We start from the raw sequence: 27,173 nt of genomic DNA, 5'->3' as shown, positions 1-27,173 counted from the left end.
TATTGTCTGGGATTTTTCACTACCCAGGATACCTTCACTGTCTCATTACATAAGATAATGGAAAATTGATTGTATTCAGATCTTACTTACAGAATATTTTAAGGATATTTAGGCTAATTGAATGTGATAGGTGAGTAACAGGCCCTTGATACTGAATTGTAATGTATAGGCCCCAGCAGATACAACAGAGTAGATCAGGTTTATGGATCAGTTGTTGTATATACCAGAGCTGAACTTCTGTGGTGCACCTGGGAAATAGTTGAAAGTGACTTGGTTTTGTTTGCTTTAGTTTTTTACTTTGAGGTTTTTTGTGTTTTGAGGGGTTTTTTAATAGAAACAAAGCATCGCAACACAAACTAATCAGTGAGTTGAACCAGAGGAGGAGGGCGGGGCTTGATGGGAAGAGAATAGTGAAGCTTGATGTATTTATTTTTTTAAATTTCTTTTAAAATTTACTGTCAAATGAGAAATTTGTATCTTAACTTTAGAAAGCACTTCTTTATTTTATGTATTACAAATGTAATTCTTTTGTAAATAAGGTGCTCTGTTTCAGTATCATAGCACTTCATTTGTAGATAGATCCTTAATATATATGGCATTTAAGATTAGTGGCAATGAGTAATTTGGGTAAATCCTGTGTAGGAGGTTAGGTTTTTTAATTTAAATATCTTGATGCAGTTAAATAATGGTTTCAGAGATCTGGGCACAGGATTTTAAACTAATGTTTAGATATTTGCCCTGAGCTGAACTCCTACATAATTTTATTATTCAGATTAACTGGTGAACATTTTATGTTATAAGGTACTTCAAGTATAAATATGCTGAGAATCAAAGCTACCTAGCTCAAACGGTATGCCTTTATCTTCACATTAACCCGAATTAAAATACATCAGACAGGTGAAGTGTTTATGGGACAAAGGGTAGAATATTCTGCTTTTGATTAATTGCTAGCAAATAATAAGAAGAAAAGGAAGGATGTGCTAACAGCCTTTTTGTTTCTCAAATTGCATTCCTAAGCACAAAGAGTTATACTGATTGCTTTCTTTGAGGCTCAGATTGTAAACAATCACTTAATAGCATCTTTAGGGCAAATGAGTCTTAGTGCATTAAATAGTATCAGATGGCAACTTTTTCTCTTCAGTGCAGAGTTTTTATTTTGCCTTTGTCTTTCATTTTGCCTTATTATGGTCCTAATTCATTAACCTACCTACATTTAGTAAAGTTGTTAAGCCTTAGTTAAACTTACGCTCTGTAGAGCTGTGACATGTTTCTAAACATGAACTGAGAATTATGCAGATTTTGGACCTTTTATATTCTAAAAAAGGGACTCAGTTTAAGGCAAGGTTAGGGTGAGATGAAGCAAAATATCTGGCATGTCTCTGAACTACTGAGGCATAATATTTAATATAAACCATACCAACAATTTTGCATTCTTGTGTTAATACCTGAAACGATCACTATGCTCTGCAATCACAGGTGAGTTATTTGGGTCATGGGAAAATGCAGCCTTGTAGTGCCAGGAGGTCATGCTCTTGATAAATGTTTCCTGTGGATCCATAAAAACTGGTGGAAAGTAACTCTTTGCTGAGGCTGTTATACATTGTAATGTATCATGTGTCCTCAATATAGATGAAATAAGTAACTGATGGTATGGTGGAAGTCACATCTGACCCAGAGAAAATTAGTGCATCACTGTACTAGATGGCATCCTCCTGGATTAATGTTGAGACGTCTCTCTTAATCTCTTCAATTCCCTATGTTCTTGGAAGTTAAAGCTGAGTGCTACATTAATTTATTTTTTTAATCCAATACAAAATTAATTAATTTACTGTTTATGAATCATTAAGAAGTGTAATCATGTTAGACCTGTGGGTTTATAAAAAAACCCATATAATTATCATTTCTAAATAGTTAGGTTTTATTCAAATTTTTAAAGGTAGGAATCATTTTGCTGTCATCTCTTACCATTAGCTGTATTGCCTGTTCATTGAGTATTTTCTCTCATAAAGCATTCTTTGATATATAATTTAGACCAGACTAAAGCTTTTTCATTTTGTTCAAGGATTAAATTAAGATTTTTTTTAAAAATTTATATCTTGATTGATTGATTTATTGTTAGTCTACTAAAAGTTGCATCAGTTGCTAGCAAAGTCCTGGCTGGTCAGCTTTAGTTGAAGTGTTAGGAGCTAAAATCAGAACACACTAGATCAGTGCAGTTTTGATTTGGATGGTGGGGATGAAGAAGATGAGCCGGAAGACTGTGTGCAGGTATATACTGTGAGTGGAACACAAAGGGTGAAATGCATACTCCTAAGGGCATTTAAGACCATGCTTATGTCTAAAAAGGCAGTTTTAGCTTCCTGCTCTCGACTTGTGAAATGTTCTTGCTCCCTTCCTTTTGTTGGTGTGTTTGTGGGGCTGTGTGGTAGGTCACATCAGCTCACTGAGGAGCTGGAGCTAACCCCTTCTAGCAAAAAAAATAATAAATCTGAGATGGGATGAGAAGAAGAGAACATGTCATCTAAGTGTATTTATGGGTACTTGTGTCATGAAAGGTGTTCCATAAAATCAGTATGGGTGACAGGGATTTAATGGATGAAAATCAAAGCAGGAAACAGTATGGATCTGGCTAGAATTTAAAACTGTTTAAAGTTGGGGACAGAGACAAAGAAAACAAAGACTTCTGTGTTGTTCAGGGTTTTTTTCATTTTAGGCTTTAAGCCCAAAGGCAGTTCCTGCCTTTAATAGCATAAAGGCAATAGTACTATGTTTTAGCCCTGCAAGTACTGTCATATTTTGCATAGTGTGACCCTTTATTTGCACTTCTTAAAATCTGGTGGCCACAAGTAATGTAGAGGGTGTCTGGTGTGTTTTCTGGGGATCGTGGGGGAGGATGTAGGGGGGGAGATACAGTTTCACAAATACTTCCTTCAGCAGCAGAACTGTCCATAGCAGTCCTGCAGATGTGCTACATGGTAGATTCTTCTGAGATGGTTGTAGTATTGCTGACAATCCTGATTTTTCATTCGTAACAGTTCTCCATGTGTAGTTTACCATGTATCTCCATAAATATTTGCCTCAACACTGTGGGGCATGAAAAGATTAGGTCTGTGTTGAGGCTTTCTTCTTTTATTAGCATGTTTGGCTGCTGCTATGGTTGATGATTAAGAAAAAAACCCAAAAGGAAAAAGAGTCAAAGAAAGACAGTTTTCAGCTTCATAGACTTCCCTGCCCTGTTCTTTCCACTTTTCATTCCTACCTTTGTGATTCTATAAATCTGTATATGGTAAATGAGATGTACTGTGCATGTGTTGCAAATCACCGTCTTCTGCTTTAGCTTTTACCAGATTCGTGCATCTATGAAAATTCCTCCAAGAATTCCACACAAATTAGAAGCTAGCTTGTTACAAGCAACTGGTAAGTGCAAAAACGTGTAGTAAATGAGGTCATATTTTGCCTTGCTAATTAAGGGATCATGCTTTTTGTCTCATGTTATAACTAATACAAAAGTGTTTAAAATTCTCTTATTAACACAATAAAAACATAAGTTGTTTCATGATGACCTGCTGAAAAACTAGCTTGTTCTTAGCAATGAGACTGAAAAGTTGATTACATAATCTTGTTACTATTTTTCCTCTGTTAATTCCCTTTGATGGTAGCAAAACATGGTGACTCCTTTAGTTTAGTGTCTTCTGTTTTTACTGCTGATCTACTCAGTCTTCTGCATGTTTCAGACTAAGGACAGATCTCGTTTAAGTAGGTATCCTCAAGGTAGTGAACAACTTCAGATACAGACTCTTGGATTGTTACCCCCATTTTTTTGTTAAAAGAAGATTCTGAAAGGATCCAGTCTTGCTGTTTTCAAACTTGGCAAAGTTGAAAATTGGTTTATCCTCATGAACAGAATTGCCCACTCTTTCAGCCTGTTTTGTTTTTTGGTGGTTTTTTTTTTGAGCCTGGCACTCACTTTTGGTTTCTTTGTCCAGGCAAACTGAACCTGTAGAAACCTGTTAGCACACTTCTAATTCTGTGAAGCCCACACCTCAGCATGCTGTAAAAATATGAAAAGCAAAAAATGATGAAGTTTTCAAATACCAGGTGGAGTTCCTGGCATTACAAGGAGGAAAAGTCTCCTACAGTCAGAGAATACTGTGATATGAGATTATTGAAACCTGAATTTTTGAGGGAATTTTAAAGTAACTCTGAATAGAGCAGCAGTGTAGGTACTGAATTTTAGTCACGCTTCATGAATATTTCTTGCATTTGTGTGAAAGAAATAAATAGTTCTTATAAGCTGAGATTATTCCACTTCAAAGACAAAGCTTAGTGTAATTTAGAGAATTGAGCTCAGCTAAACTTATACTTTAGTAAACAGTAATTCTTTAATTATATGTTTATTATTGCTGAAAAAAAAAGTGTTTCCATTTCATGGTGTATTTTAGAATGGTCTTCAGTTATTTTTTCAGAAAGCTGCAATCTTGTTAGTAAGTTGTGGCATGTGTTAGCTCCTTTATTTCTCTTTACTAGGCATAAAAGATTTAAACATTAAGGCTGCAGTTTGATGTGAATTTAGATCAGCAATGCTGTCAAAAAAAATAATCAGCTGTGATTCCTCCTGGCCACTCCCTTCTTAGCTTCATATTGCTCTGTGCTCTCTTGACACAAGTGTTTGATTTGGTCTGGGAACTCAACTGAGGAACTCAATATACAGGAAGTCAAATGTACACTCTTCGTTTTTCCCTTCTTCCTGTTCTTTTGTATCTCCTTCCACCTCTTGCCTAGTCCTTGCCAGCTTTTAATGAGGTTGTGTGGTAATTTAAATCCAGTTTTCTTCTTTTTCTGTTTCCCACATCCTTTAGTAGTTCAGTAGAATTGCTCAGGACCCAGACAGAGCGAGTGTCATTACATATGAGATAGGGAAAGCCATTTGCTTTAGCTGTAGTCTTGTAGCATTTTTGTAATTTAAAGAGAGATGTAGTCATGGTCTAGAAACTTAAAAGAATAACTTTTGTAATTCTAGCTTATGTGAGGTTGTTTCAGATTTGAGGCTGTTCCTCTTTCTATCAGAAACTTAGGCTGGTTTTCTGGAAAAAAATAATAATTAAAAAAAAATTAAAAAAACAGCCCTAAACAGCAGGTTTGGAATGAGTTGTCAGTTTTTAGGATGCAAGAATAAATTAATCCCCCTCTGTTTTTTCCCCTCCATCGCTGAGATGGCCTTTAGGTGAGGATAGAAGCCTAGAAATAGTCTTGGCCAGTCAGTGCATAGTTGACTTAAAAACTAGTAGTTCTGGCTATTGACTTTACATTTGTGAGACCTTCCTCCCACATCCTTGCAGATGTGGCTCAGCCTATTTCTGGTGTCAGATCTTCCTCTTTGATGCCTCTCTCTCACTGCTGAGAGTGCCATTTAATGTTACACTGAAGTCAGCAGGACTGAGGGCTGTAACTCGGAGCTGGACGCTTGCATAAGAAGTGGGACCTCAGCCACGTGTCTCCATTACTTCTTTTGTAACAGACTGGAGTGGGAGATCCTTTGTGCTGATACTCTGTGGTTATATCAGATTACCTGTCATGTGAAACCATACCTGCTGTGCCCTTCACCTGTAACAGATGACACAGATGGATATAAGCTGAAAGTGGCATTATATATAGGGGAATTATTCTTTAATGATTCAGCCTTTGTAGGCATTTTGTCCAGGACACCTAAATTAATGATGTGGAGGGAAGCACTTCAACAAAACCTGGTATTTTTACTTGTTTCTAGTTTTTAAAGGGAAGCTGAACTAAGATATGTGAGTATTATAGAGTGGGAGTATTTGCCAGGTGTAGTGATTTTCTATGAGAGGCCTGTATACCCCAAATCTGTAAAGCACAAACATTGCAGATATTTTTTTTCTTTAGTGGATTTTTTTGAAGTGATTTATTAAGAAGAATAAAAACAATTTAAAATCATGTTTTGCCACCCCATTTACACCATTTCTAAGACTTTGTGTTCTGGAAGAGGTTAATGTTGCTGAGCCTGCTTGTAGAGGAGTGATAAGAAGGTGTCTGTATTTATTATGTTTGTTCTTCCAGGTTTCATCTTCTTTTATGTGTTGTTTCACAGGATAATGCCCCTTCATGATATTTGCTTGCTGTTATATTAAGTACTTCCTCAACAGCTGTTTTAAACCATTCCTTTTTTCATTTATTCTATACATCTTTCAAACTTTTTTTGGCAAAGGATTCCCCAACCATTTATGACACTTTTCTGAACTCTTTTTGGTGAGCAGCCTCTGGACTAAAAGCAGAAGTGTCATATTGAATGAAAAATGCAAGGTTCAGGTAATACACTTGGAACTGGTCTGGCCAGAGTAATATGCAAAGATATGGAATGAAAAAAAGAACCACCTCAGTTCCTGATTAATGCAGTGACACAGTAAATGTCATTTAACCTCTGTCTCATCTGTAGGTAATTAAGAGTTCTCAGTGTGCTTAAACTTGCAAATCAGCATGAATGCTGGATGAAATGAGACAGATTTCAGGATTTTTATTACAATTTTTGATGACTAGAATGTCTTGGTCCAATTTGAAACAAAGAAATTACATAAAAATATTGGTACAATGTTTCTTTGAAACAAAATGCACTCCTTCAAAGCCCAGCAGTTGCTGACTTGAAATGGTAACTGCTGATTTTGTTGGTGTTACAGTTTTAATGGTGCTCGTGAAACTGATAGGACACATAGTTCTGCTTATTTGCTGCCTCAGGGTTTTCAGATTCTAGGGCGATTATATTAACTCTTATTTGTCTTTTCAGGTGCAGATCTTGCCTTTCCTGCTTCAATCCAAGACAATATAGTGTGCAGTAAAACATTTCAGATTCTTTACAAAAATGAGGAAGTTTCTGTGAACGATGTGATGATTTTCAAAATAAAAATGCTTTTAGATGAGAGGAAGGTAATCTGCCATTCAGCTTTACTATGTTCAGATAGCTAAGTCTTCATTACGTACAATTTGGATTAGTATAAATAAGGGACATGAAAAGAATTCATGCTTCTACAATTTCTTTTTAGATTGAGGAATCTCTTAATGAAATGAATTTTCTGCTAACGTTAGATCTACACTTCACGGATACAGACTATTCGTAAGTTTAAATATAGATGATTTTATTAAAGCAACAGTATATGTTAAGTTTTTAATCTGATTAAATCTGTATTATTTATAGATGTAGTATGTTCATATTAGACATGTATGAGGGTAAAAAAGAAACCCAATGCTGAAGTCTGCTGAGGTTTCATAACTGGTTTGTCTCATTCTGATAATTTCTTTTGTATTTTTTTTCCTGGGGAAGTGTCATTGCATTCCAAGGTATAATCGTATGATAATTTTCTATCCACATCAGTCGTTAATAACTTGCACTTTCAGTATTGTTGTTCTAATTGTATATTGTTTATCTTTGTTTCTTTTTAGACCAGATGACCTGAGCACACTACAGCCAATTAGTAGCCGAACTTTAAAGCTGCACTTTAACTTACACCGGGGCCTTCACCATTACGTCAATGTCATGTTTGATTACTTCCACCTTTCTGTCATATCGGTTGTAGTCCATGCTTCTTTGGTTGCTCTGCATCAGCCACTGATAAGGTGATCTCTTGTTAATAAAATGCAATTAAATTATTGAGTGTCAAATTGGAAATGTTATAAAAGTACAACACTTAGGAAGGAGCTAAATCTATGGCTAAAACAGTTTTCTTTAGGATAATTTTGGAATTCAGGGTCCAGAGGAATTAAAAACTTCTAGTTTTTTAAGTTCCCTGGGGCAAATTATGACTTTGTTTTTGTTAGAAATAAGAGTGTGTAGTGTAGAAGAGGGATAATGCCCAAGAGCAGAGAAGTGGAGGAATGTATAAATAACTGTATCTAGAAATGTATCTTTAGATGCATAACTATTTATACATTTTCTTAATCAGTAAGATCTGCTGCTCACTCTAGTTAGTGACTGAAATAGGTGCCATTAATACAAATAGGGCATCTTCTGTTAGCTACCTCCAGAGTGTTCTGTTCCTACTGTGTCAGCAATTATGTCTGCAGATTATGCATTTACCACTTTCTAAAGTAAATGGAATTGGAGAATTTAATTTTCCTCTTTTAAAAAGCTTTTCCTAATTTTTTCTGTAGCCATTTTATCTCGTTGACTTGTGTCACTGTTTGCAATCCCAGTTTACCTCGCTCATCTGTCGCAATACTGTGAAAAAGGGCCATACGGTCAGTCACACACCTGAAGTGTTCATTACACATCTTTTTCTTCAGCACATCTATCTTTGCCTTCCTTCATGGTCTTCAAATATTTCATGCTACTTCCCTCAAGTTTCTTCGTATTCAGATGTCCAAACCTGTAGCCTAAGGTATTCCCACTGCTTGTCCTCGTCTTCACATCATGGAATGCTATGTCTCTATGTATGTTAGGTGGCTGTTCTGTGCTGTAGGACTGTGCTGATTTGAAGGATTCAGCTGGCTTTTTTTCTTTTTTGTCTTTTTTCCCCTTCCAAGTTGGATTCTCTTAGTGATGTGTTTTAAGTGTGGTTATATAGTAACTGAACTATCACATCTGAAGGTATGGAGCAGCCTTATTTGGGAGAGAAGCAAATAGTGAGGAGGTGGGAGTTACCTTAAGCTGGAAATGTTGCTGAAAACTTTATCTGATAAAATAGCAGCATATATGTAAAGTATAAGTTGTCACACCATACCACAACTAAAATTCAGGCTTTTCCCCTGTATTCATCCCTTACCTGTAGGGTCGAATTTCACTTCATTGTGAGAAGAAAAAACCCAAACCAACAGGTTTTGCTACTGATTTTCAGCCAGAATGTGTTTGCCCCTGCTGACTTTTTAAAAGGTTGCAGAAGATCTGGGGTTTCTCTCACAATTTTTTCTCATTTTTTGGCTTTCAAGTGATGATATAATAATGCTATTTAATTTTAAACCTCAACTTAATATAGCTTATGTAAGGAGAAACTGAAACAAACCAGCAGCTTCCATACTGCTTCTGTTAGCTTTAGAGTAGGATGTTACTAGTGTCTGTAAAATTACTTTAAGGATCCAAATTGTCCTTTAAATCTGTTTGGGGTGGGGAGAGGAAGCAGCTTTCAAATTTACAGTGTTTTCTCTCAGCTGGGCTGTCCCATATTGTAATACTTGACAAATACTTTATTGTTGCCATATCCACATTCCACTTGCTTTCTTGGAAAACCTGAACATTGCAGACTTCACTCCCCTTCATCCTTTGGGCTTTCCTGGGTGACAGTTTGCTCTTCTGTTTGGGTCACTCTCACATTATTGGCATCCCTTCCTTTCTAGGAGGGTCACTTGCAGAGTGTTTTCATTTTCAGAGTAGCATCCAGGTTCTCCTTCTCTCAGGAGCAACCAGTATTAACACTTCCCTTAAAAGAGAGTAGATAGTTGGTTACAGCCCTGAAGTCCTGTTCAATCTACTGTTTTTATTAACCTGCATTGCTTATTTCTACCCATTATCTCAAAGGCCCTATTTTCTGTGTTCATTCATCTTTCATTGATTTTTCCTAGCTCTGTATCTTCACATGGCTGCTGTTGTAGGCTGCTCTGTTCTCCCAGAGCTTCAGGATGGGCTTTCCTCCTCAGTAGGCAGAGGTCAGGTATTGCCTAGGAAAACAGCACAGTAGTTTGTTTTCCACAAACTACTTTCCAACTGCTTGCTACTGCTTCACTTCTGGGAGGTAAAGTCCCCACAGCAAAGTTGGTGGACAGTGAATGGCTCTTACCTGTTACAGTTCAAAATTTCTCTGTATGGCTTAAACTTTCAGGAATATTCTTTAATTTGTTGAGGTTTGCATTGGAAATAAAGAGGAAGAGCCTCCACAGTCTAATGGCACAGTCTGCTGACCTTCATGGTGAAAGATGGCAGCAGAAGAGTGGAGTGTAATAATTCTTTAAATTCCTCCAACTAGCTGGAGATATGCTTTAAAGAGAAATGCTTACTAGCACTGCTCCCCTAAAGCAGCACCAGAGACTAACTGAGGTATCTGGGCAATCCTGAGGGTTTAAAAGGGCAGCCCACCATGCTAGGAACTCCCATGATACTACTGAGAATCGTTGCTTCTATACTTTTCAAGAAAAATCAAGACTTTAACTATGATAGATTTGTGACACAGAGTATGTTAAAACTATCAGTTCATTTGTGCTTTTTGCAGTTTTCCTCGCCCGGTGAAGAATACATGGTTGAACAGGAATGCACCAGCACAAAACAAGGACTCTGTGGTTCCTTCTCTTGAAAGTGTGGTCTTTGGCAATAACTACACAAAACAGTTATCAGCAGATGTAAGATTATATCAGTATAACATTATGTTTTTATTTTGTCGGATGGTGTGAGTGTTATATTTTCTGCAGAAATACTACTTGATAAATTATGAACTTTTGCGACTTACTGTGCTGTACCACATGATATTAAAAATGAGGAAAAATTGTTCCAAAAGGCTATGTTACATGCCTAAGGAACAAACAGATAGAAAGCTGACAATATTTAGTGTTTAGTCATGTTTTTAAGATACTGCAATCCATTGAAAATCACAGAAACATGGATGCGGTTTGTGAAGAGAAAATTTGTCCGTCTGTCTTTTTTGTTATTCTGTTAACACTTCATTTACTGTACAGGATTAATGTGCCGCATCTTTTTTTTATTTTTTTTTAGGGTTGCAGTTTTGTTGTTTCAGAGTCTTTCCTCAGCCATGCCTATAATTTTCACTATACGCTTTGTGCCAGTTTGCTGCTTGCTTTCAAAGGGTTACATAGCTATTTCATTATGATAACAAAGGAACTCCCCTCTTCTCACCGAATTGAACTGGGTATGTTGATTTGAGTAAAATGCATCACTTTCCTGTCGCTCTTTATTAAGAATACCCCTCTGCTAGACTAAACTGGCATTAATTTCCTACGTCTTGTATATCTAAAATCTTCTTGCTGGAATTTAATAACTCAAGGGAAAAAAGGAAACAAGTACTGTCACATTACTAATAAAGTGAGGAGATAACAGCCTGCATTTATGCAAATATATTTTTTCTTGTTGGTCTTGATTTGCCCTGCTATTTCAAATCACTGTGTCTAGTAGTGTGAAAGTTCCAGAAGCTCTTAATCCAAGTAGCATGCTGCTCTTGTTTGTTTGTTGTAAGGAGATATTATGTATTTTATAAATTAGAACTCTGTATATTTTGATTTGAGAAGACTATTAGAATGGAAACTTACCTGAAAAAAGACCTACAAGAAGAAATTGCTACTGACTCAGTTTGTAGTGCAACTTTATAAATAGTCGTCGTCACTTGAGAATTGAGAAAAAAATCTGACTAGACAAGAAATTAGGAAAAGATCTGAATAGACAAGAACTCTGTGTAAAGCTGAGTAGACAAATTATGCTTTCAGAGAAGCTATTTATTTAGAAAAGTTAAACTCTTACAGGACAGTTTCATAGAAAGAAATTTAAGTTCTGTGGCAAAGAAGACTTCTAGTAACTACATTTGATAAAAGTAGCTGCAGAAATACTACATGAAATGTAATTTATGGAAATGTACTTTAGATTTCAGCATGAGGTCCTTAGAGAGCCCAGCCTCAGCCTGTGAACTGGGAGAGTGGCGAAAGTAAAAAAGGAGAATACATTGGGATTGTAAAATATGATTCAGACTTTTTCTTCATCAAGCGTATACCTTTTTAGTCATGTAAAGTTCTATTTAAATCTGAAAACTAGGTATTTTGCAATTTACATTTATTGTAGACAGCATTTATGATTTGTGTATTGTTTAATTTTATCAATGTCAAAACTAAACATTATGAAACAATAAGTTTGTAATTTGAGTTATGAATACTATTTTTAAAATGTGATATGGTCAATTAGTGATTCAGACGAAGAATGTTTCACTTCTATATCATAGACTAGATATAAGGAAAAACTTATTTAGGATGAGAGCGGTGAGACAGTGGAGTGGAACTGTTTGCCCAGAGAGGTAGTAGATACCCCATCCCTGGAAACGTTCAACGTCAGGTTGGATGGGGCTGAGCAACATGATGTAGCTGAAGATGTCCCTGCTCCCTGCAGGGGGTTGGACTAGATGACCTTTCAGGGTGCCATTCAACCCAAACCATTCTATGAGTCTATGATTCTAAAATACAAAGCTTTTGGGTTTTTTATTTTATTTTTGAGGAAGGGAGGGAGTGCATTACCAATCTGTGCATAGGAAAATACCAGAAACTGAAGCTTTTTCTTCATAGAAGCAAAGATGCTGCTACAGTTATGGTGCAAGTAATATTTCTTTGCCAGTTATCTTAATCTTGATATGAAAGGAAACACCCTATGAAAGGAAGAACTCAAGCCTTACTCTTCCTTTTAAGGCCAAAATGGGCTTCTTCCCAAATACAATCTGTTGGCACTACTGTTGTTGTAAGGATAGGCTTAGACTAAACCTGATACTTAAATGTTTCAGTTAGGACCTTTTATTCCCCTGAAACATTCCTACAAAACATATATGTAGTAGAAAAAAGCCAGCCATTGAGTTGCATAGTTGGCTTCTATCTTTTAGACCTCAGTGAACATTTTCATAAGCTTCAGTGGAACTTGAGTCAGACCTTTTGTCATTTCTGAGGGTAATTTAGCTTACCTTTAGGAATGCAAGCTCGAACAGAAATGCTCAGAATAAATATATGAAGAAAAAATTACTGCTTACATTTAACTTTACGTTCATTGTGCATATTCTGCTGACTGCTTGTTTCCTGTGGGGCTTTTTAAAATTCTTTTTTAAGTCTCTGCTAGAATTACTTTGTTTTCTTATTTGGAAATATTTTTATTTATTTATTTATTTTAGTTGCTTTGTATATACATTGATTGAGACAATTCATGTAACAGAAAGGTCTAACAGTGTAAATATTAATTATGCTACTGTTACCTTTTGCTCATGAAAAATAACTAATGCCTGCCGGTAACACTGACTTCTCTAAAATCCATCAACACTGCAAAATGCTGGTTTTGTGATGTCTATAAAACAATGAAAGCTCTCTAGACTTCACAAAGTGCACAATTGTCATTTGTGTTTTTTTTTTTAATTTTTAAATTAAGTGAACTGTTTTATAGTGAAGATTTTACGTGTGAAATTTAAATGGGCCTTGCAGAAGAGAATCTCAAGTCCTGTTTAAATCCCAGAATCATCACTTTTTTGTTTCATGTTTAATTATTATCTCTTTAATTGTGTTTCTTTTATTTGCTTTGCTATTGCTCTGTCATATAATTTTAACACAAGACAGTGATTTTGCTGAAGCATGTGCAGGCAACTGTCAGTCTCAGTAGCTGTAATTGAGCATTTAAGTATTACTGGTTTCAGGAGAGTAATCCTAGCTTAATGTACATTATGGGTGATATCTAGGAACTACACTAAAATTATATGCTTTCATGTACTGATCTAACTGCACTAATTGCTAGGCTAGCAGTAAGCTTTTTTTACTAACTTTAAGGCAAATAATAAATCACAGATGAAAAAAGGAGTGTAGTAACTAGTCATATGTGTGCAATCCCTGTAACTAGCCAAGGCCAGCATGCAGGTCCTTTATGAACGCCTTCTCAGAAGAAAATATCCACGCACCCAGAGAGACGCCTACCTAGGTATGTTTCCAAAGCAGGTGATACAATCCCTCACAATTGTATTAATAATACACCATTTTATACTCATTATTATTAATAATATAAAGGATTATATTATTTTTGTAAACAGGAACATTATTTCACCATTCAGCCTTAGTGAACGTATGTTGAACAGATGAAGTCTACAGAATTGAGCTACTTATTTCTAGGTTGAAAATAATAAGAAATTATTAGTGGCTTTTATTTACTGTTGTTCTATTTTACTAAATAAAAATGACTGAAGAGTTCAGTCACTTGTCACTATCTAAATAAAATAGCTAAAAATGATGCTTTCTTTTAATTCGTCACAGACTCCATTTTTAGCTAATTGAAGACAAGTATATTTTCTTAATGAGAAATCTTTCAGATTGCTTCTGGTATCTCAAGGCTTGATTCTTCCAAACTCTGCACAAGACATTCTCAAAGCTTGAGGTGCATTTGTCCATATCTAAATGGCCAATTCTCCCTTTGGAGAGTGTCAGTGTTGGTCTGATGCTGGACAAAAGACAACAGTGTTTCAGCACAAGGAAGTTTGTGAAGGGAAAATAATAAAATGGTAGTTCAGTCTCATAGTAGATCACCATTTTAATGACCTCTAACTGCATTTTGGTTTTGTTTTAAAGAGATAAACAAAAAACTATTTTTAGCCAGAAAAATTCTATCAATATTTACTGAATGAATGTTACTGCTGAAGAATGTTAATATATAAGTTCCTTTTGTCTTGTTTTGTTTCTACTCTGGTTTTGATTGCAGCTTTTTATCTAAAACCTTGTAGCTGTAGTGTATTTCCCATAATGATTTTAGACTTCAGAGTTTAGATCTTGTTCAAAGCCTATTCTTAGTTGCAGTGTAACAAACAAGATGAATAATCATGTGTCCCAAAAGTAGTATCATGTCTTAAACTGTTTTCATATACTTTCTGAATAATTATCATCAAGTACTGTTTAGCTAATACAGGATTATGTTGTTGCTTTCAAAAGCATTTTCTAGACTTGTTTCTGAGAACCTAATGGGTGTCTGCCACTTGAATATTTTCTCAGAACTTTGAGATGTTTGAGCTAATTTTTTTGGCATTAAGTTTAAACCTAAGTATAATGCGTGCAATTAGTTGAGAATCTATATACCCTTAACAAAGCTAGGTGGTATCATTCAAAGACAAGTTCAGTAAACACACTGTTGCCATTCTGTAAACCTACATTAATTATCCGTATCCTAAATTTATTATTGTGGGTTTCAAGGCCTGTGTTGTTGTTGTATCCTTTCAAGAAACATTGTCGGCTTTTTCCTAATTCTTGTGTTTAAAAAATGAATTTAAATATAAATATTTGTTACAGACAATCCTTGGGTTTACACATTGGCCTGCTGTTTCTTCTATTACAGATGTAGAAGGAAATCAAGACATCATAATTAATTATTATTTAATTAATCAGATTTTCTTGAGTAGAATAGGAATTATTAATTTGGAAGAACATCTTTGTCAGAAGGAATAAATCTGTTTTCTTTATAAGAAAGTCATTGAAGGTTCAGATTCACTTTAAGCTGCAAAACCATGGAAGATTGATTTGTTCTTAATATTGATCTATTGAAATACCAATTAAAGAAGAGTTTTGTTTGAATTATATATTCCTCAGACATTGAAAGAACTGCATTTATATCCATGTAGCTTGCAAATCACACCTGTAGAAAAATGGTATTGAAATAAGATATCTCTAGAAAGGTCAGGTAGAAAATGAATCATATTACCTTGGTTGTGAACAATGAAATTGCTCCTGAATGGCTCAGCAGCCTTCAATGGATAATCTTCAAACTGTATCAACTAAGTTCAGTATTTTTAAGTATAATTTTGAATGGAAAATTGGTATCCTTGACAAGATATCATGATAAGTGATCATGATACTCCACTGGTAATTTTTTTATTATTGATCATGTTCTGTCCACAATTTCAGAAATTACTAGGAAAGTATTTTAATGGGAATTTATCATGTACTTGATTTAAAGTTGATTGTGGCACTTTTAATGGGTTTGATGGGTTCTTTCCATTCAATGTTTTAAAAATGTTTTATGAGATAATTGGTTTTATTCTGCAACGTGTAAAGTACGTTTTTCATGGATATGTTCTCTCATTTTTCCAGAAAACGTAGATGTAGACATTCGTCTTAAAGAATTGTGTGAAGAAGTAAAGGTACTTTTTTTTCATGTATTAAGTAAGTGAAAAAAACTATAAAAGTAGAGTATTCTGATTTTGTATGTGACTTGGGAATAAATGTTTTGTTTCAGTGATAACAGCCTTTGTGGTTTTTGCCAACACTTATTTCTCCTCTTCCTCATTCAAAGAGACTCCAAATTATTCCAAAACCTAACTGTTGATCTCGTGGCTCAGCACGCCAGTATTGGCCATGGTAACTTTTGTACATCATGAAACTGAAGATTATAGAAAGGTGGAGCACATTTTTAATTTTCTGCATTTATAATTTGAATTCTTCCTTTATTATAATATCAAGTAACAGGAGAGCAAGCAGCAGTAGTAAGTTGTACAAAAGCAGGTACTCCAAGTCATTCCCTCGTCTGGAAGGACTTTTCCTGTTGCTGTGTCCTCCTGTTTTCTGTGCATTCTCAAGGAAATGCTGTCTACTTCAGATTACTTAGATTTGTCTCCCTCCATAGTCAGAACTAGCCCCAGCTCAATAGCTAGTTTCGTTGTCACAGCGAAGTTTCAAGCACAGGTTTTAAAACTTTTTTGAAAGATTGTCCATGCTTTGCTGCAGAGTTGAGTCATCTGCTCAGCATTTGCAGTACAGGAGGCTTTCCTTTCATTACTGTAGTAGTAGTGTTACTGCAAGGCAATACAGTAGTAGCTACAAAAGGATGTCGTTTGTGTTAACTGGAGACAGCTAGCACAGTTACCTCTCCAGGGGCAACTAATAATCTTTATATATATATATATAAAAAATTATGTTTTTTACATTTACTTCTGTGAATTCTTTAGCTTCTCCCTTTACTTACTAAAGTATGTTTTTATTTTTTCAGTTTCCTTGGTTTTGATCTTTTGTGCTGTTCTCTTAAAAATCTTCTCATCTTATATGCACTTTGATCTGCTAAGTTGGTGTTTCAAGTATTTGCCATCCTCTTTCCTACTTGCTCTCTAATATTGCTGGAGTTGGGTCTTTACTATCTTTGCTACTTAAGCCCTTTGCTTCAGTACCTTGCGGGCCTGCAGTTTGTTTCTGAAAAATTAAATTTTTGTAAGATGGCAGGGAATGTAAGCCTAGCAGTCTACAGTTGACTTGCAAGGAACTGTATCACAGGATTATAGTACGTTGTTAAGAAAGAAAAACTTATTTTACATTCAATTTCTCTTTGTGTGACCTGGTTCTAGGAAGCCTATACTGTAACACTTATGTTTAAGGTGTATCTAGATACATAGCATCATATAAATGTTACTGTGTGCTGTGACTGTCCTAAAATGGAGATGTCTTTAGTAAGTTTTTACCATTGTGTCTAGTTTGGACTAACATGCCAAATACTGATTTTCTGTTTTCTAATTCCCAATTCCTGTTCCTTTCAGGCACACTATATTTTTGAATATTAGAAAATACAGCAGTTATGATTCATAGTTGTGATTGCCATAAAGAAAATTGTTGCTTTAATTTGAGATGAGAAGTCCTAATGCTAAAAGACAACTTTAACACCACATGAAATAATCTCTTATTGTTGTAACATTGATTAATTCTTATACTTAGGCAAAAAAGTTCTAATTTGCAAGTTACTTTTTAAATTAAAATACTAATATTTTTTTTTTCCTATACTTTTATTGTCTCATTTGTTAATTGTGTAAATATTTTTTCCTAACTTCAGAAAATGGAAAATCCTGATGAACTGGCAGAACTTATAAATATGAATCTTGCTCAGCTTTGCTCACTTCTGATGGCACTCTGGGGGCAATTTCTGGAGGTCATTACCTTACAAGAGGAGGTCACAGCACTGCTTGCACAAGAGCATCACACATTAAGGGTAAGTATTGACTCTGGTGGTAGGAAGTCTACAATGTTCATGTTCTAGCGTGTTCTACCAGGACCCATTGCTATGGAAATGTGTAACAAAATGATTCTCCAGTTCTATTTTTCTAGTGTTATTTGGGAAAACTAGTTGGAATCATGAAGGCACCTGTTGTATTGCAATTGTTAGCTTGTGTATCGTGTTAGAACTTACTCTTTGAATATGATACATAAAATATTCTCTTTATGTTTAGAAACCAACTAATTAATTGATTTTTTTAATAAGAAATGCAGTTGAGAAGGCAAATTAAAGTCTATGGAATAAGATGTATTTGTGTGCAATGATGTATTTTCTGCAGGAGCCATGCCTAGTGCCCACCCTGCATTTACTTCCCTACTGCATTGAGGCTGCCTGTTTGCGTCATAAACCAAAATGTGCTTTCCTCTGAATAAAGAATTTATAACATTCATAAGCTTTGTAAAGGCTCTTAAGTGGGATTTTTTAAAAATAGAGATGTATTGGAAATTATTTGGGATGTGTGTTCATATGTATAAAAATACATATAGTGAGTACCTGAGTAAGATTCATTAATGCAAAACCAAATCAACAATGATGCCCACCACCCTTACTCAGCAAACACACAGATTGATTTTCAGCTGGCCTGGCATCTCTACTGTCTGACATCTAAGCATTTATCTCTCACACATGTGATAAAATAGATAATTTTAAGAGATTATTTGGGTGTACTTCTTGTAAAACCATTTGCAGAGAGCTTGTCAGAAGGTCTGGTTAATGATAATACAAGTTAAAAGTGCTTTGTAATAGTCACAATCCAAAGCAAAGTCTGTTTAAAGGTTTCAATTCTCAGATATTTCATTTGTCTCAGCAGCATTTCTGTCACTTGCATCAAAACCCTTTCTGTTTTGGTCCTGGAGGGGAAACTGGTTATGAAGGATACAGACTGTGGTCTTATGTACAGAGTCGATAAAGCACATTGTTTAGTGAAGGAATCATGGCTGTGGAAGTGGCCTATTCTGGAGACTAAATGAAACCTTTCAGGAGGAGCTCAAGGCTTATTTGTTAGATAAGGCAGATGTAAGAAAGTGTGATCATTTTACTGGCTATCTAAGAATCTTACCTTTCTGTGCTTTTTGTGTAAATTCTGAAATCCTTCAGGTTAACTGGTGGAAGGTATGAAACAAGAATACTCTTTTACTTAATCTGCACTTGCATTCAGCTGCTGGTATGTTAGTATTTGTACAAGTATACATTTAATAAAAAGAAAACAAGTATTAATATTTTTACTGTTGCAGTGTTAAAGTACTGGTAATTAGAGGTACTTGGCTTCTTAAATGTCATTCTTTTAAAAGTCTCTGATTCTCTCTAATTCTCAACTGTGGCTATTCTAGGAAATATAAATCAAAGTAGTGAATTACACTGCATGAATTGAGATTTTGTGCACATTAAAAGTATTGATTTCCAGTTTTCACAAAATTAAAATAGGAGTTCCGTTCCTCCCTTCTTTTCTTTCATGCCTGCATTTTTTCCCTTTCCAGTTGTTGTCAAGCTCAGTCCTTCTGTTTTTTGTTACTATGTGTAAACAATCTTGTTTCAAGCACCACATTATATATAATTTTTGCTTTTTAAAATATTTAATATGTATTATTCAATAAAAGCTGTAGAAATACTACTTTCTGGAGGTATGAATCTAAATAAGTTGAGCTTATTTATTTTTTAAATAAGTGGCTAATTGCTGTTTCTTACTGAGTTCTACAATTACTGGATACTACATTACCTGCCCAAACATCAAAGTCTGAAAAAGTTGCAAGATGTGAGTAATCATAAACTTAACCTTTTTATTTAGAGCCTGATAGCAAAGAGCAAGCAGGCTGACTCTAAAATAATATGGTATCAAGAAGGAAATACTACCTGAGCCAACTTAGAAAGAACAGCAATGTGTTTTACTTAGTTTTATAGGCACTAATTTGCAAATGTGACACTTGTTTTCTTAACTCCAAGATGTGAAGAGCTTGTACAAATACTTTACAAATACATGTAATTAAAGTAGATGTAAAAAGATACAGCTACACTGGGCTTCCCACATGGCAGTAGAGCAGGAACCAGCATCTGTAAATTCCGTAAAACTTTAAATTATTTGAGCCCAGATGTTTTTAAGAGCACATTTGGCTGTTGATTTGGGATCCTGTTTTGCAGTACTTAGTAGAATGATATGTAATTTGTATGTAATTTATATTGTGAAGTTTCATACAAACTTATTCTGGAAAACCTGCAACAATCGTGCAATCAGGTGTTACTGGCACATACCAAATGATGCAGACTATCTAGTTAGTGAATGTACTAGAGATTTGTGAGATGACCTGCTAATTTTCCTCTTGAGAGAATGTCCTTTCTGGAATAAAGGTTTTGTATGATACAAAATTCTGTCTATCTAAGTTAGCGTTTTATTTTGGAAATTGATACTCTACTTGATGCTAAATCTCTTTTAATTTTACCTTTTCATTTTTCAATATTTATAGATTACACCCTCCACAGGAAATTTTTCCCTGGGAAAGTTCAGTATTGATCGAAGATCAATGTACCCTTTTAGGGAGTCACTTATCTGACTGATTTAGATACTTTTGTTAAAATACCCCTTAGAAAGGCATGTCATCTGTATTTGGTCAAATGACTTTCACCCTCTTTGCATAGATGTCTATAAAACAAGTAATTCTGATTGTTGCTAGAAAATAAGGTTCTAATGAAATAATATATTTTAAGTATTTAAAATTATTATTGTACTTGTTTTACTTAACTGTTTAAATATTTTCAAATATTTTAAATATTAATCACTACATAAAGGGATCAGGAACACTTTAGGTGTGCTAGAGCATCCATCAACTACATTATCACACCGATAAGGTTGAAAACAATGTCTTACTGAAAAAACTGCTTGGAGTATGTTACTTGATATTACAGAAAGTTTGCACACTAAACTAGTTCACCTTTTGTGTTCCATAGTGACATCTTCTGGTAGGTCTGAACATGCTCTTCCAGAATTATTTTGTTTAGTTTGATTACTCCTAAATATAAGAACTGAGAACTGAGATCTCGGACTGCTACTCATAAATGTTCAGTGATTGTTTAGCTTCCATGGCAGTTTTTCTATCTGATTTCCCCCCCTTGTCTGTTTACACTTGGAGGACTGTAAAACCCGTAATTTTGGGAAGTCTGTAGGGACTGGAAGTAGCTAATAGAACTTCCTCCTGCAAAGTCATTGTGAAGTCTGCCCAGGTCAGTAGCTCCTGAGTCACTAGCACCAGCTGGTGGTAGTTCTGGTTCTGCAGAGCCTATTAAGCACTGATTAAACATAGTAAACTATTGTTGGTTTGCATTTTTTTCTTAATACTGATTCATGTGGACTTTTGGAGTTTTCAGTTAGTTTTATACTATTAACTGTTATGCTAAGAGCTGGTGGTCAGATTTTCTTCAAAAGCACAGGAGGTACTTTAACAATTGCAAATGGGATTTATTGCAAACAAAAAAACACTTCCTTTTCTGTTCAAGAACATGGCAGAATTCTAAAGATCTGGTCTCTGTATATCTCCACTTTATGTGGTAAAGTGATTGCTCACATCTAAAGTCAAAACCAGCATGCTTGCCTCCTGGGAAACAGCTCTTTTCTTGGCTTAAACCACAGACATCTACTAGTTGGGCAATATTGCTGTTACTGTTTTATTTCCTATTATCTGATTGATTAAAATCTTTAATTTTTAATTGCTTAGTTTAGAATGATAACCAGTCCAGTCTTCGTGATCAGTTATAAAATCTAGTTTTTAAGCTGTAAAATTATCTCTAAGTCTGTTGTATAACAATCTTCTCCCTTTCTGGGGGAAAGGTTTGGGATTAGCTCTGACAAAAGCATGTTATCGGAAGGTGGTGTCTGTTTATAAAAGCCACCTGGGAAAACACCAGAGGAGTACTTTATAATCCCACGTGTGTATGCATAAACGCCTAACATACATCTGCTTTTCTTAAAAAATTATCTTGTGTGTGTGTCTGGTTATTGCTGAGAATGGGAGTTGCATTTCCAAGGAAGCACCAAATGTAGTATTTTCATTTTACTTCAAAACATTTTCCATGACTGTTCACAGATGATGTTGTCACTGAGATTAATTTCATTTAATGTCGCAAATTTAGTTCTGGGAAAATGGAACAGGACTTTAAGCTTCTAGTGCAGGTTAGAGATTAGGGATTTAATGTTTGTGGTTTGGAATTGTGATTTTTTTCTTAAGCACCATAGAACAATTCCGGTTTTGTTTTTATTGGCTGTCTATATAATACATAAAATTAATAATGTTGTCTAGGAATGCTCATGGATTTTCAAAAATGGTATGTAATAGAAAATAAGCTCTACCTTTATTGGATCTTGCAGGTGCGCAGGTTTGCAGAAGCATTTTTTTGTCTTGAGCATCCTAGGCAAGCTGCCCTTGCCTATCAAGAACTGCAGTGAGTAGCCTTTTGGAGTGCACAGTATGTAGCATGTAGTACTGTTATTCTATAGCTAATGTTATGTAGAAGTACTGTCTTGCAAAAATACTTAGATAACAAGTTGAAGAAAATAATGTTTTAAATATAGATTTGAAGTTTTTTAATGAAAGTTATGTAAGAAGTTACTAAATAACTATTAAAGCTATTAAATGACTAATTAGCAGAAAAGCTTCTACTAAAGTGAATTAGACTACTGATAATTTCTGTTAATGTAAAAATAAATGGTTCTATTTTTTTAATGTAGGACTACTTCCTTTTTTTCAGTGCTCAAAGTCATCTACAGATGTGTGCAGCTATCAAAAATACTTCCTTCTGCAGTTCTCTTCCACCTCTCCCTATTGAATGCAGTGAACTAGATGGAGATATGAACTCCTTGCCTATCATCTTTGAAGATCGATATTTAGATTCAATTACTGAAGGTAAACACACCTCACAGTGCAGGGTTTTTTTTTGAAGAAATTAACAAAGAATACGTAAACCTGAGTTTTTGTCTTAACATTTCTTGCTAGCTTTACAGTACGTTGATTTGCTAGGAAATGTTTCTTCAGCTTGAATTTTGAGGATTTGTAAAGTTCTATAATTACTAGTGTTTTATAGCTTCAGTTAACCTGCATAATATTGTTGTAAACAATCCTTATTTTTTTCCCTTTTATTTTTTTTTTGGTGAAAGATCTGGATGTACCCTGGTTGGTAGTTCAGAGTCTTCCAAGGTCAGAGTCCAATAAAATGGATAAATTTGAAGCTGAAGAAGGTTTTGTAGCTGGTGTTACCAGCCCAGAACTGAAAATAAGACCTGCAGGTGCCTCCAGCCTTTGGCATCCAGAAAGTGAAAAGATGCTAACAAAAACTTTGAAAGGGAAAAGTGAAGATGCAAATAAATCCAAAGTTAAAGTTACTAAGCTCATGAAAACAATGAAACCTGAAAACACAAAAAAAGTTGTGAAACAGAACTCTAAGGACTCTGTGGTCTTAGTAGGCTACAAGTGTTTGAAAAGTGCAGCACTGGAAGATGCCTCTAGAAGCTCAGAAGGCAGGCCTTCATACAATGCTGACGAAGGGCTGGACCCTAAATTAGGAGGGTTTCCTTGTGATACAAAGACCTGCAGCAGGCAAGCAAGTCAAAGAGAACTTCCATTTTTGCCATCTGAAACTGAGGAAAAGACTGCCAAGATTGAAGGTGGCCAGTCAGGTCCAGGTAACACCATGCACTGTGAAAATGTGGCTATTTTTGGTAGACTTAGTATCTCCCAGACAGGTGCTGGAACTATACAAGCAGATAGTGCTCTACAATCCAGAGGTACACTTGAAGGTTGCCATGCAGGTCAACCAGCTTCCTCAGGAGTTAGGACAATTGAGGTCAAACCAAGTAATAAGAATCTCTATGAAGGGGAGAAAGTAACTGTTCACATTGGATCATGGGCTGAGTTTCCGCAAGGTGGAATGCAAGGAGAGAATTTCCAGACCCCCAATATTCAGTCTTCAGAATCTGGAAATAAATTGAATCCAGAAGAACAGGAACCAGCACTTGAAAAGGAAAATCAGAGAAACTTCCAACATACCATTGACAGCTTGACAAAAATTAAAAATAATCAGCCTACTCTTTCTACAAAAGAAAGTCAGCTTTCTGCAAGTGGAGATGTGGCTAAAGTACCAGATGTTAGCGTGACATATGCCTCTTCTAGGTTTTCAGATTCAGGTGTAGAAAGTGAACCAAGTTCTTTTGCAACTCACCCCAATCCTGATCAGGTTTTTGAAAATGTTCAAGGGCAAAGCACATACAACGGTGAGAAAGCACTTCCTCAGCTTTTACTAAAACCAGACTGTGCTATAAAAAATGCAATAGAAAGTCATTGCACTGAGAGTACCAGTGCTGTAAGTGAAATACAGTCATCTCTGACATCCATAAATTCGCTGCCATCAGATGATGATGAGCTGTCACCTGATGAGAATTCGAAGATATCTATTGTACCTGAATGCCAGCTAAGTGACAGTAAAACAGTATTGGATCTTGGAGCAATTGACTTGCCAAAATGTGATGACAGTAAAAAATCAAACACGAATTTGCAACAACAGTGTGTTGCATTTTCAGGGCACTTGGATAACAAAGCTCCGTCTTTACATTCCTCGCTCTCAGGAACAAAAGATCTTTTACACTTAGTTGTTTCAGATGCGGATATGTCTACTGATATGAAAAGTCACAGCCCACAGGCAGACTTTGGCACAACCTGCAAGGACTCTCAGGACCTCGAAAGGCATCTTAACACTACAGAAGAAACAGTTAAGTTGCATTTGGAAATAATTTGTACGGGTGAGCCATCCATTGTTTCAAGTTCTTCATCTGTAAATGCAGAGGATGAGGTTGAAAAAAAATATGAAGGAAAACATGATGAGCATTTAGGACTAAAGGAGACAATGGAAGAACTGTCAGTAGCTAAAACTGAAACTGGTACAGATAATCCTTCTCCAACCAGTAGTACTGACATGGTAAAGCAAGGGCTTGTCGAAAACTATTTTGGCTCTCGAAGCAGCACAGATATTTCAGATATTTGGCCTATGGACAACAGCAATCCTGTTAGTCCGCAAAAGGAAACGTATGAAAAACAAATATTTTGTTCTTCCCAACAAGATGAGGAGGAAGAAGAGGATCAAGAAATGATTGAAAACGGGTATTATGAAGAAACGGACTATAGTATATTAGATGGAGCTGCCAGTGCTGACCAGGATCGTGGCTCAGCAGAAGAGACCCTGAGATCTGAAAGGATTGATAGTGGGCATCTGCGAGATGTAATGACGGTGCCTCCTGTCTGCACTCCTGGCTGTCTGTCTTTTCCTTCTTCTCTGAGAGACTCTCCTTGCAATGTTATCTGTTCTTCAAGGCGTAAATCTGATGCAATTACACAACAGCCAGGCAGCACATCCTATAGCTCAGCCTCATCCGTTTCCTGGTATGAAAGCTCCCCAAAACCTCAAATGTTAGCGTAAGTGATTGTTTTAAAACAAAGATTTTACTTTTATAAATTATGTTAATATAGTATAGAGGGGAAAAAGAAGCATGATTAGGTTTCACAGTGCTCCTAGGACTGTGGCAAGTGTATTCTGCATGCTCAAGTAACATCACCTGTTAGATGTTCATATAGAAAGTTTGTTAGCAATTAATTCCTTCTATCAGTTATCTTTTAACTTTATGTGGTTTGACAAACTTCAAGCAAGATTTTTTTTTGTTTCTGTAATAGTTTCCTTATTTTAAAAAAAATAATAATTCTGCTGGAAATGATGATGTAATGGCTACTGAGCATAAAAATACTGTTTTATGAAATAGAAGGTATTAAAAGAGCAAGCATAGGAAAATATACTTTGAGTTTAAAAACATAAAACAAAAACATTCTGTAACTGGTTGTCCATCTAATTAATTAAGTGAATGCTAGTCAAGGTGATGGCCTTAATTTTCAATCTTAACTTGAAATACCCAAAATGTAACACCTCAGAATGTCACGCTCTAAATTGCACTCCATTTTGGATACCAGGAATTCCAAATGTAGAGGAACTTGAGGAATCCCACATTGTACCTCCTCTTCCTGTAAACATAGGTGTTTCCCTGATAGCCCTTTGCTGCTACCTGAACACGGGAAGAAGCAGCTTAATGTGTTGTATTGGAAGTAAAACATTGCTATCAGAAAGAAGAAATAATAATAGAATAATTTTGGTTGGAAAAGACCCTTGAGTTCATCAAGTCCAACTGTTAACCTGGCACACTGCCATTTCTACCACTAAACCATGTCCCTAAGGACCACATCTACATGTCTTTTAAATACCTGCAGGGATGATGACTCAACTGCTTCCCTGGGCAGCTTGTCAAAATGCTTGACAACCCTTTCAGTAAGGAATTTTTCTTAATATCCGATCTAAACCTCCCCTGGCACAACTTGATGCCATTTCCTCCTGTTCTGTCACTTGTAATGTGGGAGAAGAAACACCCACCTCCTTTCAGGGAGTTGTAGAGAGTGATAGGGCTTAGAAGAGTGGTAGAAACAATGAGAGGGCTAAGCAGGCACAAGAGGTAAAAGGCCATATAGTTTATGGTAAGCAGCTGAGAACAGGAGGAGGGAAAACAGGTTAGAAGTGGATAGAAAAGTAGCATCTGAAATACTGGAGAGTGGGTACTGGAATGGAATGGAATGGGAGGGATGAAAAACAGGGACTGTTAAGAGTGCTCTGTAACAGTAACAAAAGAGGGAACTCAAGAGTAAAATCAAGGACTTGGCCTTGGGGAAAGCAGAGGCTCCTGGAGCGTGGGATATCTGGCATTCCAGAGGGCATGGTCTGCTCCATAAAGAACCAGCTTTGTGAAGTCAGAAAACACGCCTTGAGTAAAAACTAACTTCTGCTTTGGAGTGATAAGACTAGCTGGCTGCAGTGGTTTCTAATCAGGGTGGCTTCACTGAGGAGTGCTCCTGTCAGTTAAAGAGGTGTGAGCTTAAGATAAAGCTGGGAAAACAGAGAACAGAAAGTAGAATGGGAGGAAAACAGTGAGCAGGGGGAAGAAGGTACAGCTTGGTTTTGTGAGGGATTATGTGGAACACAGATGTCGTGGTTTGGGCCCAACACGACAACAAAAGGAACAGCCACCTGGCTGCTCACTCAGGTCCCCCACACACACTCTGGGATGAGGAAGACAAAGCTCCTGGGTCGAGACAAAGGACAAGGAGGGTTCTTCACCAATTAAGGTCCCAGGCAAAAGACTCAACTTGGGGGAAAAAATAATAATTTAATTTCACACTAATCAAACACACACAGGACACAGACAACACACAGAGCAGGGCTTGCATATGTTACCCCACCCCTCCCTTCTTCCCGGGCCCAAATCACTTTGTTCCTGGTTTCTCTGCCTCCTTCCCCCAGCGGCACAGAGGGACAGGGGATGGGGTTTAGAGTCAGTTCTCAGGCTGGTGGTTCCTGC

General features: G+C 36.0%; 1 protein-coding gene across 5 annotated transcripts in view; it reads left to right on the top strand.

The window, feature by feature from the left end:
- The window catches only part of FAM135A (family with sequence similarity 135 member A), an 85,727-nt gene that overhangs the window by 34,419 nt on the left and 24,135 nt on the right, over positions 1-27,173 (top strand). For 4 of the 5 annotated variants that reach the window (XR_007888867.1, XM_051613229.1, XM_051613228.1 and 1 more), the window contains 12 exons: positions 3,338-3,417; positions 6,800-6,939; positions 7,056-7,126; positions 7,453-7,626; positions 10,209-10,335; positions 10,706-10,859; positions 13,577-13,654; positions 15,805-15,854; positions 17,528-17,683; positions 22,101-22,174; positions 22,481-22,635; positions 22,887-25,194. Coding sequence is in view for 4 of the 5 variants with exons in the window: in XM_051613229.1 (XP_051469189.1) it covers positions 3,338-3,417; positions 6,800-6,939; positions 7,056-7,126; positions 7,453-7,626; positions 10,209-10,335; positions 10,706-10,859; positions 13,577-13,654; positions 15,805-15,854; positions 17,528-17,683; positions 22,101-22,174; positions 22,481-22,635; positions 22,887-25,194 (3,567 nt within the window). In the remaining variant the exon portion in view is untranslated. The remainder of the gene's footprint in view (positions 1-3,337; positions 3,418-6,799; positions 6,940-7,055; positions 7,127-7,452; positions 7,627-10,208; positions 10,336-10,705; positions 10,860-13,576; positions 13,655-15,804; positions 15,855-17,527; positions 17,684-22,100; positions 22,175-22,480; positions 22,636-22,886; positions 25,195-27,173) is intronic. The other variant, XM_051613230.1, reaches the window with a different exon arrangement.

The sequence above is a fragment of the Apus apus genome, chromosome 3 (genome assembly GCF_020740795.1).
Source record: "Apus apus isolate bApuApu2 chromosome 3, bApuApu2.pri.cur, whole genome shotgun sequence".
Lineage (NCBI taxonomy): Eukaryota > Metazoa > Chordata > Aves > Apodiformes > Apodidae > Apus > Apus apus.
Note: the sequence above shows the minus strand (reverse complement) of the source record. Positions and strands in the feature narration are given on the sequence as shown.